We start from the raw sequence: 21,027 nt of genomic DNA, 5'->3' as shown, positions 1-21,027 counted from the left end.
AATATGAGCTTTGGTTGCTATTTCTGTTGTGCAAACAGAATGTGCGAGTTGCAAGTGGGCAATATGATCAAACTCATTTCACAGTGTGATTTATTTTAGATCACAAGAGATAAAGAAAAAAGGAGGCGGTTTGAAAAGTTGGCAATATCTTCTCCACATACCCTACCTAAATTTCGATTTTTTTTGTGCGTATATATCATTGCTGCACAGTATATCATTTCAGCATCGGTATTGCAATGTAATCATTCACATTAGTCACATCGCAAGGTTTGCAATATGGAGTATGTATGTATCATTTGCATGTGTTTTGAGACCTATGTCTGTATGAGGATATTTTTATATTTATCTGAATACGGTTAGACGCACTGTTTCAATAGTAACTTTTCTTTATTGTATTTATCTATACTTTTAATTTGTTTATTAGATTTTTTGCAGATTTATACATGCATTTTAATCATCCCAATCAATCTATAAATTATAACTTCTTTTCAAATAGAGATATTAAAGTCATCTGGTGTCATTTTATTTAAAAAAATATCGCAATGTTACATTTTTACGATATCATGCATAATGTAAATACATGTTCGTATTAGGCATGGGCGATATGGCAAAAATGCAGTCTCGATAATTATTTTCCAGATTGAACGATAATCATATATATTTCCATATATTTCCATTCCAAGTTGTTAATGCTTCCAGATTTAAAGGGCACATAGTTTACCTCTTTTTTATGATTTAATATTAATATTATGGTTCTTCTGAGTGTGCCAGTTTAGGTTCAGTTTAAAACACAATTCAGATTTTTTTATTATAATGTGTTAAAAAGTGTCATATTTGGGGCGTGTCCAGTTCGCTGATTTATGGGTGTGTTGCTTCCCATGTAGACTAGTTTCGGCTTCCCGCCCAACGTAACAAGGGGGCGGGGCCATGACCCGCTCTGTGTTTGCAACACAGACAGGCAGATTGAATGGAGGAGGAGAGGATCAGCATTCAGTCATACATGTACGACTCTGACAAAGACCAAGCAGAGTACAAAATCATATGTGTCTTTGTACAGTTTTACAGCCAACTATGTGCTAGTTTCAAGTGCCGAGCTTGTACACAGAAACTAATAACCACGCACACTGAGTTAACTTTGACTGAGGCACCGGATGCGCCGCTTGAAGCCGCGACATGGCACACCAGACACTCTCTGTGGTGCGGCAGAGACATAAAGTGTCCCGAATCGTCGCGCCACACATTTTTGAATTCTAAACATAGGTTTCTGCAGCGGTCCGCGGCGTCCAGCCGTCGACTTGAGTGTACCCTGATAGAAACCAATGTTTAGAATTCTAAAACGCATGCTAGTTAAGATCACAGGGAGCTTCTGGGATCGCGAGAAATGCAAACGGCTGAAGTAAAAGGTAGACTCAATGAGAAGTACACATGTTTGCAAACCTACCTAAAGATACAACCAATAATTCCGATTAGAGCGATAATGTGGAGAATATTGATCTTGTGTTGAGCCCAATGAGCCTTGCATCTAAAAATAGAGCTAGGGTGTTCCTTTAGTGATATCGCTTCGACTCACGCTGAAAATGGCGGACGTGAATCAACAAACTGAGGATATGATGACACGCCTGTCAATCAATATTGGTGGGCGGGGGGACCGCTCTCCTACGTAAAGTTGCGGTCGGTTTGAAAACCGCTCCAGTTGGTCCACCGTTTTTTATGTTGTTAAATTGAAAAAAACAGCACTGGGTGTGCTTATATTACCCCAATATGACGGTCTATACACCATACATGGACATATGTCTGTCCAAACTGCTTGAAAAGTAGATTTTTTACCTTAGGTGCCCTTTAAAAGAGAATCCCAACTATGACTGAAGCCACAAAAATTGGAGGGTCGATTAAATGGCATAACCATAACGGCTGAAAATTCTATAAATCTCTAATAATCAACACATTTTTTGATTCCCATTGTTGGATATTTCTGTTGTGTGATTGGCTTTTACATCAAGATATAGCAAAAAAGTCCAGAGCTTATCATTGTTATTGACATACATTTTATTGCGATTCGATTTAATATCGTTTATCGGCCCAGCAGAAACAGAAATTACTGTGATTGGCCGTAAAGGTCAGTGTACCAAGTGCAAACACAGATACAGGGAGACTGGTAGGATTGGGTATCGTTTGGGGTTATATCGATACCGGTGCTAAATTGATACTTTTAAGACGGTACCGGTGCCAAAACAGTGCCTGAACCGATACTTTGGACCACAAAATTATGGTGGATGACTCTAGAAAAATCTTTTATTTGACAAAATCTTTTAAAAAATAATTAACAGAACAATACAATTTAAGTTTAAAGTAAATATCAATTCATGTTTTATATATTTGAATTACATTAAAATATTTCCTTTAATCATTTGTTGGTTAGCATGAATTTAAGATTTGCATCATGAAATTACATTAGCTTACTACTAACCTGTGGAAAGGCTGTCATCAAAATACTGAACTCCTTTTTTCTAGGGTTGGGGCTTGTGACTGTTTACATGGTTATCAGTAATCTAATGATTTGCCTTCATCTGAATAAGACAACAATATGATCAAGGTGTTTATGATTTGCTTTTTGAATGTTCCTTTTATGATTACATGTTATAGTCAGTGGTGGTTCTAGACCAGAGAAACTGGGGGGGAAGGGGTAAAATGTTATAACTAGTAAAATGCACTGACTGTCACCATGGGGAAGATAAAAAAGTAGATATTAGAAATTTGTTAGGTAAACTATTGTTTAAAAATGTGTTGTAAATAAATCATGTGTTGAAGACAGAAATCAAAAATGAATGAAGGCAAAACTAAACAAGTTGAATATGACTTGCATAAGCGTGACTGAAAACTACATTTGATCAATGTGTTACATCTGTCCTTTGGTACTTGCCGACTATTTGCAAATTCAATACTGTATTTTTTTACGTAAAACTATGTAAACTAGATTTCTGATTAATTATGGTCTCTGCATAGCAGAAGACTTCCTATATTAAAAGTGTTAAAAATTGCTATTACCTGTGTCAATTTGGGCGTCAACCTCTGACGAACGCGGGGAACTAGGCTAATGTGCGCAGCACAATCACTGACAGAGAGAGCAAGTGCGAGCGGGAGCGAGTGCCCGAGAGACACCTAGAGCACGCAGAGAGAGGCCTCGGTCATAATCCCCAGAGTCTGCCACAGATGGCTGATCTCGCTTCTCCGTGGCATTTTGACACAAAAATACGCATCCAAATTTAGGGGGACCAGAGGGAGGGGCAAGCTTGTTGACTTGACTGGTGGAAGAGTGCTCTTTTAATGGAATTAGATACTGCACGTTAAATGGAAAGAAAAAAAAACCTCCGCCTTTCGCTATGCAAATGTGTCATTAAGTTTCACGTGTTTCCCCATTCCACGCAACTTTTGTAAAGCATCTGCTTCACGTTGCAGTGTCAGAATCATTGCTTGTAAAATACGCTTTAGAACGCTTAGTTTAAGCAAATTTGATGAACGCAATCATCTGAAGAGAGTCGCTCTTGCTCACCGAATGCGCTGTACTTCGTGCGTTGCATGCGTCAGTTCCCTAAGCAACAAGAACAAACGCCTGATGTCGCCTATCTGTAATAATCAAAGTTGTTTAGGATTAAATGTTTAGAGATGGTGTGACAATGCGTACATATGTGTGCCTTTGATGCACCCCTTGATGCTTCTTACGTCCTTGTCGCAGCACCAGTGGCACCAAAATTAGGCACCAAAATTCATATGCCGTTTTGATCCAGTACATACCGGTTACAAAGGTACTGGTGCTATAATGGCACAGGGTTTCGGTACCCAACCCTAGACACTGGAGTGTTTCAACTCGAAGATCAGTCGATCCATTAGCGGGACACTCGTATAACAGTCATACCTGCCAAAAGTTAGAGGGGTAGGTTTGTCTGAGTAACGCAGTTGAAAACCAACTGGGTGGGGGGTGGATGTTTGAGTTTTTAGTAACTACTATCGATTCATGTTTCAGGCGGTAAAGCAGCAAAGTTGGCTACCAGGGGTTGTTACAGACTGTACCAAAAAGCTAAAGGTCAGGGTAGATGGGTCTGAAATCTCTCCACACCACCACCAGTATCCAATTGCATGATGCAACAGCAACACTGCCAAAATGCTCACCACACACCAGCTATTGTTGGAGTGGAGAAACAGTGATACAGCCAATTCATTGGATGGGGATGCTTGGGAGGCCAGGACACTAGGGTTACTTTACGAGAAGTGCCATGGGGTATTTAATAACCAGAGAGTCAGGACCTCGGTTTAACGTCTCTTCCAAAAGACGGCGCTCACTGAGAGTGTCCCCTTCACTTTACTGGGGCATTAGGACTCACAGAGACCACAGGATGAACGCCCCCTGCTGGCCTCATTGACACCACGTCCAACAGCAACCTAGTTTTCCCATGTGGTCTCCCATCCAGGTATTGACCAGGCTCAGTCCTGCTTAGCTTCAGTGAGTAACTGGTCATGGGCAGCAGGGTGATATGGCTGTGGCCATACATTTAATTACAAACATTTCATTTGATTTTAATGAGCCAGTGTAAAAAAACTAAAATGTATGAAAATATATGCTTGTGATGCAAAAAGCAAATTGTCTTTATCCTGAATTCCCCCTCTCTATTTTCGCTTACTCCCCAATTCTTTGTTGCACATAAATAGCAAAAATGGTTCCACCCACTGATGGCAGCAAAAGGTATGCCTGTATACAGTCTATAAAATAAAAAAAAACACATCTAGCAGCTGACACATTTCCACTTTGATTCCAGCCCTAATAGCAGGCTTTGTTATTCGCCTTAGAGGTTGAAAGAAGAGCACAAGCCGAAACAGGAGGGAGAAAACGATAGACAGAGAATACACTGGAGGAATTAAGAGTAGGAAAGCAGAAGAGAAAACGCAACACTTTAGCATCCAAAAAATGAGAAAGGACAGAGCAGGCTCGGGGCAGTGTGCTGGATCTAAATGAGACACCCGGAGAACCACAGTCTGTGTGTGTTGCACTGAAATTATCTGGACATGAAACAATTACTCATTTGAGCTCTTAAATCAATGAAGCCTCAGGCTGGAAATGAAGGAGGTGGGGGGCTGTTTGAACAAAAGCATTTGAAAGTGCTGTGGTCTTGAAGTTGGTGCAATTTTCTAACACTTATGATGCGCAGTCAGTAGTCAGACCAATTAGATTGTGTTATTTACAGAAACAGAATGAAGAATCTTTCCTTTGGGTAGAGCTGCACAATTGAGGATAAATTGAGAATAGTCCTTTTTATTTTAAACATTCTTCCATGATTCTAATTCATTTACAACTAAAACAGATTGAAAATTCTTTGGAATCAACTACATTAGCTTTAATTACTTGCTAAAACCTTCACTTGTTTAATTATGGATGAATCTGCATTTTTGAATGGATGTCTTAAATGAAATATTTAAATGAAAACATTTTTAACAGTTCTTACCTTCTACTGACATAATGAAATGTTAATAATTGACTCATCTGAATCGACAGGTTATAATTTAAGTGATCTCTTGATAGCAATTTTTTCTCAAGTGATCAGTCACAATGTTTATCACAATATTCATCACCAATTATGGGGAAAAGGTGTTTTCCACATTTAAGATGAATTAAAATACAATGGTTTGTTTACAACCAAACAGGGTATATGCACACGGACTATGTACTATATGAACAGTCCATTACAAAATTGCCTCGTTTAAGGTCTGATTTCTTTAACAATCAGTGATCTTCTCTGTATGATTGATATAAAGTAGGTCTCAGACCAGACAAGAAGCTCTGCATTAAATTCCATTTCCCCCCGCCATGTCTTTAAAATATGACAGTTTATCTAACCCCAGTATTTTCAATGGAGTTTCTCCCCTCGACTGCTGATTCTGATGGCGCTAATGGTTACACGGTTTTTATCTCGTTTTACGCTTGAACAATTAAACGAATGCTTAAGTCTATTAACTAGAATGCATTTTAATGACATTACAACATTGATACTGAAAAATGAAATTATGAAAATTATAAAATTGAAAATTGTCACATTAAGCCTTCACCAGAAGTTTATCATTGGCTGAAAAACACTAGCTGTGCATAGAGCCCATTACACGGAGTAAACAACCTTCCTTTTTAGGGCTCCAAGAGATCCATTTTATTATTTCCAAAATGTCTGTGCAATTTTTTCCCTAGACTCCGTTTTGTGATTTAACAGAAGTTTATCATCAAAAACATTAATTAAAACAATAAAAATGTAATTTAAATTTATCAAAATTAACAAAAGTTTTTTTTTTTCCCCAAATAAGATGCTGCACATTAGAAACGCAAATTGACTTGAAAATATATTCCCTTTATTGTACATTGTTAATATTGTAGAATTTAAAGAGCTTACACTGTAAAAAACTGTGAAACAGTGAACCGTAAATTAGCAGTTTTCCATGTTTGTTTACGCTTTTCAATTGCATTATGGGACCTTGATTTTATTTAAACTTTTTATAGTTTAAAAGCACAGGTGTCAAACTCAGTTTGGGTCGCAACTCTGCATAGTTTGGCTTCAACCCTAATTAAACACACCTGATCAAACTAATTTAGTCCTTCAGGCAAGTGTGTTGACGCAGGGTTGAAACTAAACTGTGCAGGGCTGTGGCCCTCCAGGAATTGAGTTTGACACCTCTGGTTTAACGTAATATATTCTCGGAGTTGGTGTTGTAAATAAACTGCCAGTACATTGTTATTTTACAGACTTCTCTATAAATATTATGTCTTAAACATTCTTATATTTCAAACTACTAAAAAGTCAATAAAAGTAACTACTAAATTGTAAAGAGAGTTAAATTTTCAACATCAAAAGTCAGAGCAGAGACCAAGGCCCATTATGCAATTCACAACCGTAAATAAACAGAAATTACTTAAGAATCACAAAATATGGAAATGGTTACTTACTAGATATCTTTACAGTGTACAAGTTCTATAATTGCTTTACATTAAAACCCACGAAGATCTTTCATGTTCAACTGGTGTTTAATAGCAGTTTTTCTTCAAGTGAAAAGCTGGTAAAGTCAGAACTAGAGATGAATGTGTTTACACCCTCAAATAACAAAAATGACAGACGCTAAAAAAACATTTTGTTTAGTGTACAGAATAAAACTGCATTATCCATTCCCAGAAGTACAAAGAATTTATTAGCGACATTCACTGACTGACTGACGGACTGCTAGATTAATCCATCGAGTAAAATCGCCCAGAGCTTATTGCTGTAAAAATTTCAATAAAATTTCAATATGCTATTGTTTATCACCCAGCTGCTACTACAGATGCAAACGGTTAACTCTGGGTCAGCAATTGCAGATCTGAATGCCTGCTGTGATCATATTTCACAAAGGTTTAATAGACAGAGCCGAATCAATGTCATTTAGGAATAAGACTGTGTGGGTGTTTGAACAAAGATTACAATCTTTAATGAAAAAAAACATGCAGTTCTACTTCATATTTGAAACCAGCAATCACAAATCCACATGAACTGCATATAGTAACTGCTAGTAGAATCAAATTTCATCAGTATGCAAATGTCCAATGTAGCCGTTTTATTTTTTAAAACAAATTACAAGCAGAGGACATTACAAAGAACAGCACTAAAAATATAATAAAACATCCGTTTACACAAAGCTTGATATTAATTCCAGTCTGTGCTTTCAGATATTAAACACACAAAATACATCTGTCAATACACAATGCCAATCTGTTAATAGTTTAGCCTATATATTAGGGTGCTTTCACACATACACATTTGTTTTGGAACCTGATGCATTTGCCCCATGGGACGATTACCATTTTCAAGGTATACCGCAGTTTGTAAACGTAAAGGTTTTAAAACCGCCAATATTTTCTGCAATACTGTTCCTAAGGTATGTGCAAGATTTCTTATTTTCATTATTATTATTATTTTTTTAGAACAACAGTATCTTTAGCCAAAAAGATATCCAAAGATGGATGTCAATGATTTGTTTCATTTATTTAGCCTGACATGTTTACTGCTCCAAAATATTATAAATCTTTCAAAAAATAAAACATTTTTTACATAAAGGGGGGGGGGGGGGGTGTTTTTTACTCAGACATTTAAAAATAATATATTTTAGAGCAGTAATCACAATACCGTGGTACCGTGAAATTTTTATCCAAGGTTATTATACAATCAGAATCTTATACCGGCCCATGCCTAGCCCCATTAGTTTGGTTCATTTCGGAAACCCGCAAATCACACTCTGACCTGCACCAAAACAATCAATCCGAGATCGCGTAAATGAGGTGGTCTCAGCTCAGTAAAGCCTAAAGGCTGGTTTATACTTTTGCGTCCAGTGATCACCGTGACCCACAGCGCATGCCTTGCACATAGCTGTGCATTTATACTTCTGAGCGCTGTTTGTGTTGCTCTGCAATAACACATCCAAAACGCTAGCTACCAGTAGGTTATGTTATGTTCCTCTATATCGAGTTTCTTCGCGAGTGTTCTGTTTTTTTCTGAACGCTACCTTAAATGTACAAGTAACTAAAACTTGCTCATTCAGAGGCAGGAACCGGCGGACGTGCAACAACTTTAACCATAAGGTAAACACAAAACAAAAAAGTTTGCATCTGGAGCTGCTTTACGGGACTCGACACTTGTAAACACTTGGTCAATCGGGCTCGCAGCTCTCAGGTGCGGTGCCACAGCAAGGGCTATGCGACCGCGCGAAGGTTACGCCGGTCCATACGGTCATTATCATTAAAGTTTTAGTTAACTCTGATATGGAAGATACATATTTTACAACCTTTGACAAATGAAATGTAAAAGGCTATATATATGATTAATTCTTGCCTCTCAATTATATTCAGTGATGTCTGTGTGTGACACTATTCAAAATCACAGCGCACCTTCACTTATAACGTCCCATTTCTCATTGTCATAAATTAAAATAATGACGTATGACAGAATAATAAACCAAACTCTGACAAATGGGACAAGAGTTTACTCACGTGTGGCTGGTTTTAACTATTTTAGTCCATTTAGAAACTTTGTTGTGTGAAAGCAAACCGCACCATTTAAAAAAAAATGTTCTGTTTTGGAACAAAACAATCGATCTATAGGCATGAAAGCACCCTTACTAGAGATGGGATAAATCGATGAATTCTTGGATTGAGATTCTTACACAAGACACGTCACTCGCATAGATTTGAATGGGGATATAACGAACTGAATATTCACCATATTGACCGCGTAGGCAATCATCAATTGGAGCCAATCATCGATTGCTATAGACTGAGGATTCACTGGAGGAGGTGCTTGAACCAGACGTGAGTTTCTGCAGATTTTGTGTGATTCGAACGTTTAGAAAGACAGTTGTTGTTTAATTTTATTAGTGATTCTTAGCACAAATATTTAATTATAGGTCTGGAAAGCAATTTTGAAGTGTTTTAGGTTTTCCCATTCAAACATAATGCTTGAACATACTGCCCAATAGGCGTTTCAAAGATGGCCACAGAGTGAATTGATTTGCCTTAAAGGGACTTTGATTTTATTCAAAACCCATTACTCGGGAGCTTTATTGAAGTAGCGGACTCCATTAATCTGTACAGATAGCTCACTCGCTCCTATTGTGAATCTGTTAAAACAACTGACGATTGCTCTACACAGTTTATTGAAACCTTTTTTGACAACTGACATATTTGCACATCTATTGACTATTTTGTACATGTTTATTTCAGCTCATTATTCATGACTTCCAAATATGGTAAAAACAGAGCTTTCATGCTAATGCCAATTACTTTGCATCTAAATGAGCTTGTAAAACCATTTCTGGGGATTTTTTTGCACTTACACCAGCCACATACCTTCTCTGTAGACATCAGCGAACAATTTAAACAAACTGTGTGTGAAAGCATTCAATAGCACCTTTAAAAATACCCATATTTTAACATGCTGAATCACTGGCAAGTGTTAGCAGGCTGAAATCCAAGACTAAGCCCGATCTGCGCCCAGGAAACCAATAACCCAGAAAGACCAGCATCCCAACCTCTTACAATGAGCACTCGCTCTCACAGTTAAAAGCTTCTCAACATGCATATGACTAACAGAGCTGGAAAATCAATCTGAGCCAATGCACGGCTGCCAGCAAAAAAGAAAAAAGAAAAACCCCTCCTGCATGTCGAAGTAGATTACTGAAAGACAGCACACAATAGCTTGAGTGGTGTCAATGGCACACTCGAGAGAACATGCGCAAACAAAAGGTAAACACTGTGAATCACAAGAATCGAGCTAAATAAGAGGCACAAACAAATGGATTTAATTCTTAAAAATGCAATCAGTCAGTTACATCACAGACGATTTGAATGCTCTCCAACGGCACAATAAGGCAGTGAAAAATAGGACTAAAAAGGATTGACGGGAATTACGCAATCAGACTTGCAACAGAAGCTAAAAAACCCATCTTTCATTTAGAACAGAAGACAAATGTGCAGACCTACTCACATAATTCTACAGCTATTATATTACATAAACAAAAAATAAACATTACTTGAATAAAAAGGCACAGATTTCAGTTACATTCGCCACTGGTCGGTCAAATAGAGCACTGCCTCAATACATTGTATGCAATATAGTGCAACAGTCAGGTTTCAGAGGCAAGATCACCATTCCTTTTCTCCAATGAGATTTTTTTTATCTATTTATACCAGTTGTGAGCTCTGAAGTCGCGAATCGATTGCATTGTTCACATTAAAAAATCTTTTTTTTTTTTTAAACAAAACTTTAATAGTACATTTTTCAAAGAAACTCTACATAGCCCATGATGCTCAACAGAACAATACCACCAATTAAAATAGCAGCAAAGCACATCAAAATATCTTTAGCTTCGCTGACTATCAAAGCTCCACAAATGACAAAATCCATCTACGCTCTCAATACATGTATACATGTGCATATTTTCCAGTGACCTTGAATTACATTTTCACTACATATAAATCAAATGTATTCATCATAGGGCTGTACGATTCTAGCAAAAATGTGAATCACGATTTTATTTGCTTAAAATCAAGATTGTGATTCTCACGATTCTGTAAATGTAAAATTAAGGTTCATATGATTAGCCTATTATTATTATTGTTAATTCTCAAACATATGGTAAAACAACAACAATAATATTAGGCCTATGTGTAGGTATACTGTTGCTTAAAATGCAAAATTTTGTATAGACATTATGGTGGACTTCAATACGTCCTGTTTGTTGATTCACAGTAAAATGATGACATCAGAATACAACTATTCATAATCATAAAGTTGATTTATGTTTAAGACATGTGCTTGTCATCTGCCATGAACAACATTATTAGACCTTTTTTCACTGGTAAAATTTGAATTTTGTCATTATCAGATTCCTTCTTGCATTATATTCAACATTATATAGAGGCTTGGGTTGTTATAGTGACACAGTAAACATTTATTTTCAGGCACAACACGGTGTTCGCTATGAAAGAAAAAACATTTCAAATGCTTGTCGTAATCATAACTGTAAAACGCCAAATGATCATTTAAATGTGCACATAGGTTTCACTTTCACCTCCTAGTGCAGCTCATGGCCGACGTCACTGTGAGAAAAAAAACACATACATGCAAATCAAACCTTTCGCAGGGCCCTCAAACAATCGCTCTGTGCAACAACCTGAACGTCATTTACAACTTTATTACCTGTTATTCACAGCCTATACAGCTTCTGTTCACTAAAGTAGGCGTCATAGATGGGCACGCGCACAATTGCGGAAGTAAACAAACACAGCACGTTATCATCACCAGCTCAAGAAGTTTGTTATTTCAGATATAGACGCGCGGCGAGCGCAAGCAAGAAAGCAAAACCGCTCGCGCTTTAGACTGCCTCGTAAAAAACTAAGGGGCACAGGGTAAATCTGGTCTTCTTTTTGGCACTGTGGCCGCTCCTCAAGAAAACAACAAGGTTTGTTTGAGCCTGGATCAACCACGGCTCGTTATTATATGTATATTTAATTACGCTGTAATCTCTCGGCTGTGTATTTTAAACATGATGGCTCTTTCGTTTTCATTCTGGCTTGTTGCCAAGCGAATGACGTATCTCTGCAAACCAATAGCGTTCAGCTGCACGTCTAGCTACGCCTTTTGGTACCCGTTCTCGTGTTTGGTAACCTTTTGAAAGGGTGCCGAAAAAGTGGTACGGTACGAACAGTTGTATTCTGATGTCATCACTTTACTGTCAATTAACAACCAGGACAAATTTAAAAAGTCAATTCAAGTCCACCATTCAAAGTCTACACAAAATTTAACATTGTAACCAACATTAGACCTACACATAGGCCTAATATTATTGCTGTTTTACCATATTTTTGAGAACAGTAATAATACCATACTAATATTAATTTACAGAATCATGAGAAATCTTAATAAAAGCAAAAAATTAAAAATTGTAATTATTATTTTAGTCAGAATTGTGCAGCCATTCTTTGAACAGCGTTTTTAAAATATATATACTTTTTTGTTTACTAAAAACACATTAAAGCGAATACAAAAAACACACTAGCATGACTATTGTTTGGTCAAAATGTGGGCCAGTACTAACATACGCTTTTGGTCGAACTAAAAACAATGTGTGTTAGGGGACAGTTCTCCCAAAATTGAAATTTTCCTTTATATTCAGAAGGCTCTAAAGTTTCATGAATTTTTCTTCTGTTGAACAACAATAACAAAAAAACTATTCTGAACCATGTCACAAAAAAAAAGCAGATGCTATACATAAAAATACTGTGCAAGTAAATGTCTATTTTCCCCAAGCAACATTCTTCAGTATATCTTTTCTAGTAAAACTGGTAAAACAAGTCAATGTTGAGTAAATGACAATTTTCATTTACAGGCAAACTATCCCTTTAAGTTACTCAAACAAGCAAGGACAAGAAAAAAAAAAATCTTCAAACATTAAAAAAAAAACACTATATTCAGCTTTAGTGAGCAACAGCATCACAAGGAACAAAGTAGCATCATGCTGAATAAATGACACCATTTCAAGGGATGTGCTTGTGTTTTATGAATGTGCCGAATGGAAATGGGCTAATGACACAGGCACGGTTGGCCGAGCCATTATATGTAAATGGTTTAGAAAACTATCCCAATAAAATTCAGAAAAGCCATTAGCAAACAACAATGCCCCGTTTTGCTAATTAAATCTACTCATGCAAGTGGTGCAGTCCATTTTAGTCTCCACTGTGGATAGCCAACTCAACCCGGTGCTAACGAGAGCCAGTTTTTGAACATGCATATCGATGGCTATGTGCAGCTTTAAGGGGTGTTCACACTTTTAGATATTAAACAGCCGGAGGTTGTCAAGTCTCTGTGCTGTTGTTTGCTAGTAGGCGTTCCTACTGGACTGCAGCATCCAACTGATTTAGGCCACTGACATCCTACACAAATATGCTGTCTCGCCAACATATAAAGTAACCAAGCACAGATTGTTATGCGTTTACAGGCCACAGTAACAGACTACAAAGAGGAATCGGTTCTGCTCATGGATATTAAAATAATGTGCAACCTAGATCCTCAATCAAAACGAATCATTATTCAATCATATAAATTCACCAACTCTGGCCTGTTATATATAGTGCATATTAAGCTTTATACATGTACTGCTCAATCATCTGATTGTATACATTTGATTTACTCCTCATTTTACTAGATAACCATAAGCGCACAATGTGCATTTCCAATTTTAAATAAATTTAAGTGGAACTTGATTAAAGTGGATATTTATTTATAAGAAAATAATGTGCCCATTTAACGGTTTACAAGTAATACATATAACAATTAATTGCCAGCTCTAAATTCATAATCTTGACAGGCCCAGTTAACATCTCAAGCCAAAAGCATTCATTTCATCACCCAGGCTCCTTGAAAACCAATCAATCATGTGCCTGTACTACAGAAAGTTGCATCAATTCGGTCAATCAGATTAGATGTTGCTAGATCAATAAAGTACGGTGTTGGCTAGAATATGGATCAAACTCTACAGTACCAAACACAAATCAGTGTAATACAAAATAAAATGCAAACAACCGAAACACCTTTTAATTTGCATTGAATTTATCAAAAAGTAGTTATAATAATATTAATAATAATAATAATAATAATAATAATAATAATAATAATAATAATAATAATAATAATAATAATAATAATAATAATAAAAATAATAATAATAATAACAACAACAACAACAAATTAAAATTCAAATCTTGGCACGTTTACGATTCGAATTAAACAAAAATCCTTATCCTTATAATTTTACAAAATCAGAAATTGTGTTTGTGTAATTGTGTTGTCACAATACTAGTGTTTTCACGATAAGGCATGGGACGATAACCGTTTTCAAGGTATACCACAGTTTGGAAAAGTCAAGGTTTTAAAACCACCAAAATTTTCTGCTATACCGTTCCTACAGTATATGTAAGATTTTTAAAGAGTTTTTTACGACAACAGTATCTCCAGCAGAAATATCAAAATATCCAGATATCCAAAGATGCAGTTTTAAATTGTAAAGAAATCTGTTGGTGAAACTAAGGAAGAAAGAAGTCGTCAATGATTTATTTGAATTATACAGCCTGACATGTTTACTGCTCCAAAAATGTTTCTCAAGATAAAATATATTGTGTTCAGAGGGTAAAAGTTTTTTTTTTTTACCCAGACATTTAAAATATCATATTTTAGAGCCGTAATCACAATACTGTCAAACTGATATTTTTATTAAAGGTTATCATACCGTTAGAATCTTATACCGGCCCGTGCCTAGTCACAATACTGGATTTCAGTGCCAATTGGTACTGAAATATTAAAAACATCCATATCCCGCTTTAAGCACCATTGACCGTTGATGTGTGTTCATGTGCTCAACAGAAACTATTGTGATTGGCCCTGAAGGTCATCACTTTAATGGTCAACGAGCTCAATGACGCTTAAATGTTAGTGGGAAATGGACATTTTTAAAATTTCAGTACCAAATATCAGTATTGTGACAACAAGACACGATACTGGAATTTCCAATAATATCGATATTTAACAATTTGATGCTGTGGGAAACAAATTCGTCAACATTAAAAAGTATGCAAATTACGTAAAGACTATATATTGCTTATACCAGGTACATCAGCAGTCCTTCGGTCAAAAAGGCAATAAATTACCAAAAATAATTTAGTGCAATCTCATCTTATTTTCTGATTAAAACAAACTTGTTACACATCTTAATATTGTTATCAATTATTAATCTCCCTTCTGGTGAAGAGGAGGAGAAAAAAAAAAAGAAAAAAGTATGAGAGCCAAACAGAGAGCCTATGCTATTGATAGATACTAACCGATATACATTTTGACAACACTTTGTACTACAAAAATATTTTGTAACCACTAGTGATGCACTGAAATAGCTGTTTTACAGAAACACAGAAATACTTAATTTGGCCAAAATAAAAAAAACAACAACAAGTTCTGTAATTGCTTCAGGGTAAACTTTTTTTTCTGATGTTGTTCCAAGTGACAAAACCATTTGCAGAACAGTTCACTGTGAACATGCCAACTTTCGACATTTGAGCCAAACAAATTTGACGTATTTCTTTTCTAGAAGTATTTTGGTCACAGTTAAGTGTGCCCACACTGCTGACAGGCTTACCTGTAGTTGCTACTTATCCACATTGTGTGAAAGCAACAGACACCACCACAGTCAAATGCATCATCACAGAAACACTCACAAATACATCTAATATTCTGCCTTTAAAGTATTTGGGCTACACCATTTCAGTTGGGAAAATTCATTGAATTACTACTAAAACAATATTCAGATTTACAGCACTGAAAGGAAACCATGACTGCAAGTGCAAACAACCCATAACCCTATAGTGAGTCTCCTGCTTTGCATCAAGACGTACTTCCACTGAATGTCATTAATCTTAGCCTAGGAGGCCGGTTAAGGGTTTGTTTAAGCACACAGATAACACTGTTTGATCTCCCATTCAGACTAATGAATGCAGAGCACCGTGACCCTCAACATCAGCCGTTATTATTGTAAATCTGAAAATTGGGACCATACCGTGAAAGGATGTTCCTGCTGTTATTCTCTTGCAGCAAAACTGCTGAAATGCAAATCACACCTGCTTATACAATTATTGTGTTTAAGGAGTCTGGCATTGAGATGCGTGACCATAAAGTTCCTGATTATGAATTTGACCTAAATTAATCCACCCTCATTTACCACCTTGAGACTTTATATATATAACAGTGTCATAAACAGGTGCGACTGCTGCTCTTAACTGAAGACATAGGGAAACGCTAGACAGTGGAGCTAAATGTTGAAGAAAGGGAAGTAAATGCTTTTGAGTCTCGATTGGATGTAATTACAGCACAAGGGGTTTAACTCAAACCTTATGATTCATGAATGGATTAAACATTTTAGCGCTAAAAATACACCATTAGTCCTAAAGCAGAAGTTAAAAGCTTGAATGTGACAACTCGGTGGATCAAGAGAATTACACTTATCTGCAAATCTGACAGTGTTATGAAACAGAGATTTCTTTTCTTTTCTTTTTAATGAATAATCCCCAACTGCAAACATTAAAAGTATCAGGACATGATGTTACGGTACAGAAAGTCATCTTAAAACTTGATTAATATAGTTTTATTTCCAAAGATTTCTTTTTAATGACTGTTCCATTATATAACATGTAGTGCTGAAGTAACTATTGCAAACTCCTGCCAATTCAAGTTTTACCATTTACTAATAAGCAGCAATTACTATTTAAATATTTACAAGTTCCTGTCAAGTTCCTGTTTTAGTTCCTGTTACAGATGGCCACTTTTAGTGTACACCTCCATCATAATAACAGCCAATAACTGAATTCAAACTTGAATTAATGATGCTAATCGACTTTTAATCCTTAATGGATTGCTAGTAATTAACAATGACAAACAGCGATTCATATTAAGAATCTGTGATCCAACTGCAACTTCTTTGTTTATTTTTCACATTCATTACTACTCATGAGATAATACCACTTATTTGTTTTATTCATTATTTAAATAGTGAAAAATAACTATTCTGTTGTTCTTGGTTAATGTAAATTTCATACTAAAGCAGATATGCCCTAACTAGGAACCATGGGCCAAAGTTGGCCCATGGTAACCTTTAATTTGCTCCGTCATCCCATCAGAGAAGAGGGCTGGAGTTAGTAGCTTTAAAAATATATATATTGCTTTATTTTAAGCTACAAAAAATTATAAATTATTATTTAATGAATATCCTGTTGCTCAATAGATACACCACAACTCAGAAATCCTCTGTGAGCAAATCAAGTCAAAGGCAGGTGCAGCTTGACTAGTGTATTCAGCATTAAACTTCATTGTGTTATAAATTGAATTCTTATGTTTTCATTATAATAGGTTAATTATAAAGGGTTAAACAATATATAATTCATTACTTAATCTGATTAAAGTCATGTTTTTTATTAATTTTGAAATAAATGAGGACATTATTGATGGCAACTTTGTTATCCAGCTTGATATTTACCTTTGGCCCACGACTCTCAATCAAGTTTGGTATTTTACCTTTCATAACAAAAAGTTTGGGCACCTCTGCACTAGAGTGATGTATTAAGGTATCAACTAGGGCTGCTCAATATTGGAAAAATGTGATATTGCAATTATTAATTTTTTTCTGCAATAAATATTGCGCAAGATAAATTGAATAGCACTATTTGATGGTTTTCTAATGAGTCTAATAGTATTGAGCTACAGAAATTGAATAATCACAATGAGACAATTTGTCTTATTTCTATTTGAAATATCAACAAATTCTTAGATCAACAAAAAACATCGTTTTGTTTTCAGAAAAAATAAGTCAAAATTAAGAATTTTGCCCTAAAACAAGCAAAACTATCTCAGAGGGACACTATCTAACTATCTTTGTCATGCGCTGTGTCTGAGCTCCAGCAGTCAGCAGGTGCTCAGAGTACAAAACTACAGAGAGCATTGCCCATCAGACAGTTTATCAAGGATGTACCGTTGGATAGCGTCTGACTATAGTTGTTAAACATGATATTTAATTAATCTTTTCTCTATCTAAAGAATCTTCTAAAGAACCAACCAAGTTTGTCGACGCCATTATAATGACACAGATCATTCTGCCTAATCATGCCAGAGTCACATGGAAAAAAGTGATTGACAGGTGGTAATTTGTGCAACTTATCTTTATTTATTTATTATTATTTGGTTACGGGTAAAAGAAAGACCATGCGGGTCAGGTAGTTGAAACGGAAGGGTACAAATAAATAATTTGTTATGAATTAATGAATTATTCATAATTAATTCACCCCCGCCTACGACGACAATGTCCATCGCGATGTTTCACATTAGACAGAGCACAATACCAAATTGGTAGACATTGACCAACTCTAATGAATACTTAGTGCTTAAATACAATATACAAATATACAATATACAAATACAATTCTTTAGCTCCTGGTCAACTATTGACCAGCAAACTAATTCAGGCTTAACATTGTTTATCTTGCGATGTGACGATAGCAGATGCACAAATTGCAATATCGATGTTGAAACGATACATTGTGCAGTATCAACTATCTTTTCTTACTAGTACGGTATTGATTTGTTTTACCACTTACTAATCATCATCATAAGGAACAAGTACTTATTGTTAACAGCAACTACTAAATTAGTCATAAGTAGGTCCACACGGAATCTGCGCGTGCAGAAATCCACAGATTTTTAGCCCATCATTGCTTCTATGCATTTACGGGTGTTAATGTGTGTAAACTTATATTTATTCAGTTTTTAAATTCATTTCACTAATATTATTGTGATATAATTTTAAAATGTTTTATATGATTTATTTACAACACAGTTTGCAAAGTAATATGCTGTGTGTTTTAGCAGATATATTATATGAGAGATTTGCTTTGTTTACCAAATAAGTGGATCTAATTGGATTTGCATTGTAAACATTAAAGTTAAAAATGTATTACCTTTTGTTTTCATATATTACATTTTTAGTTATGATACTTCTAAAATCATTCCGCATAAATCCACAGATTTTTTGCACAATTCTCTGCAGAAACAGAAAAATATGGCAGATTCTGCCTGGCCCTATTCTTAAGTAACTGTAGACATTGCCAGTTGAATTAATTAATATTCAAGTAACTAGCAGCGAATGGAGCATGCAAAGAATATATATTCATGATAAATGGTGTTAGTTTCTAACAATAAGCAATATAAACAAACAGAAATCCACATTAAATGTGTGATCCAATATAAAGAGATCTTTTTGTCAAAGTAAAAAGCCACTATTCTACAGTTACAGCAAATTTATCACTGGATATGTTTAAGACATCATTTCTGACTAGTGATAGTTTTAACACTTACTAAAGATAAACAAGTACTTATTTGCAATATAATTGCTATTACTCAAACAGTTTTTTCCTGTTCTAGGTTAACCAGAACTAATTGACTACACACTAGAGTTTGTGTGCATTTCACTTACAACTCATTGTACTCGTGACTAGTAGACCAGTAATAAGTCATGAATATGTAATGGTGAATGGTTACTTGGTCTAATTGTTATTAGCTTGATCACTATTTAATTTTCAATAAGCAACAGTAACAACAACGCATTACAGCACATTTTAAGAAATAAATGCTTTAAAAAGGCAGAATAATATAAGAAATAACACTTAAAAGTTTGTATTTTCTGATAATTTGGATTTTCAGGAAACCTTGCATCAGATCTCAGCAGATAATCATTTGTGTATTAAAACAGCACATTGCTATATCGTAACAACCATTACAATTTCGTTTATGGAGAATTATATATATTTTTAATAAAAGATGGAGGGCAGCTGCCATGCGGTTACGTGTCAAAATTGTCAAGCATGGACGCAAAGCAAGAGACTAAACGCTTCCTGAAACAATTACAGTCGGATGAATGAAGTATCGCGGCGGCGGCTTTGTGCAGCCCGCACTGACAGTTCATTGACGGCGAGAAAAACCGCACATTACACACGCAAACGTCAGATGATAAATGCGCCACAACCCGCCCGCTTTGATACTCACCAAGGGTCAAACTCGTGAATGATGCTCTCGAAGCGAATAACTGCGAAAAGTCGCGAGCTGAACCCTGCCAGCCAGGCCAGAAAGAGAATGGTGAACGACAGCAAAGACTGCCATCCCGCCGGCTGCGTCAGTCCTCCGGAAAGGCCTCCTCCGCTGCATCCAGCCGGGGAGTTGGTTCGTCCATTCCCGGAGACCGAACCTCCGGCGTTGGAGCTCGCTTTGTGCTTGCAGTCGGAGGCGGTGTGGTGCTCCGCCATGTTCTGGAGGATTTGGTTAGGAAAGCACTTCCCACCGCCACGCACCCCTCTATCCACCAACCCGCTCCCTCCGCGGCGCCAATATTTCTGCGCAACCAGGCCTTCGCTCCAATTGCAGATATACGGCGTTGCGTGTTCACGATCGGGATTTATTTGCAGCAGAATCCGCGTTTGAGTGGCATGCTAACCGGCTTGTACCACTCAGCAGCACAGCACACGAGATCCACGGGCAGTGGTGGGGGAGAACAGGGCGGGTCTGCTCCAAACAGCAGGAAGAGCCTTCAGCCTCTCATAGCGAGACAGGTAGAACGAGGCGGGTCGTCCGCGCGACGGCTTCAGCCAATCTGCTGCAAGCAAACCACTGACAGCAGCCAATCAGATCGCGCAGAGCCTGGAACGTTGACAAACACAAACGGAAAAACGTTGACGGGAGATGGGCCAATGCTGTGTTTGGTCTCCGGTTATGGACAGTCGTTTGGGCCAATCGGAATGAAGAACATTCGCGGCGCTCTACCGTGAAGGACCAATGAAATAAATGAATTTTGCGTCAAAAAACTCCCTGTTCTGCCTCCTTTGCACAG

General features: G+C 36.6%; 1 protein-coding gene across 1 annotated transcript in view; it reads right to left on the bottom strand.

Moving 5' to 3' along the window:
* Positions 1-20,705, bottom strand: part of stt3b (STT3 oligosaccharyltransferase complex catalytic subunit B) — a 102,319-nt gene extending 81,614 nt beyond the window's left edge. The window contains exon 1 of the mRNA XM_056474745.1: positions 20,190-20,705. Coding sequence (XP_056330720.1) covers positions 20,190-20,446 — 257 coding nt within the window. The 5' untranslated portion in view covers positions 20,447-20,705. The remainder of the gene's footprint in view (positions 1-20,189) is intronic.
* Between the last annotated feature and the right edge of the window lie 322 nt (positions 20,706-21,027).

The sequence above is a fragment of the Danio aesculapii genome, chromosome 16 (genome assembly GCF_903798145.1).
Source record: "Danio aesculapii chromosome 16, fDanAes4.1, whole genome shotgun sequence".
Lineage (NCBI taxonomy): Eukaryota > Metazoa > Chordata > Actinopteri > Cypriniformes > Danionidae > Danio > Danio aesculapii.
This window is presented reverse-complemented; position numbering and strand designations above follow the sequence as displayed.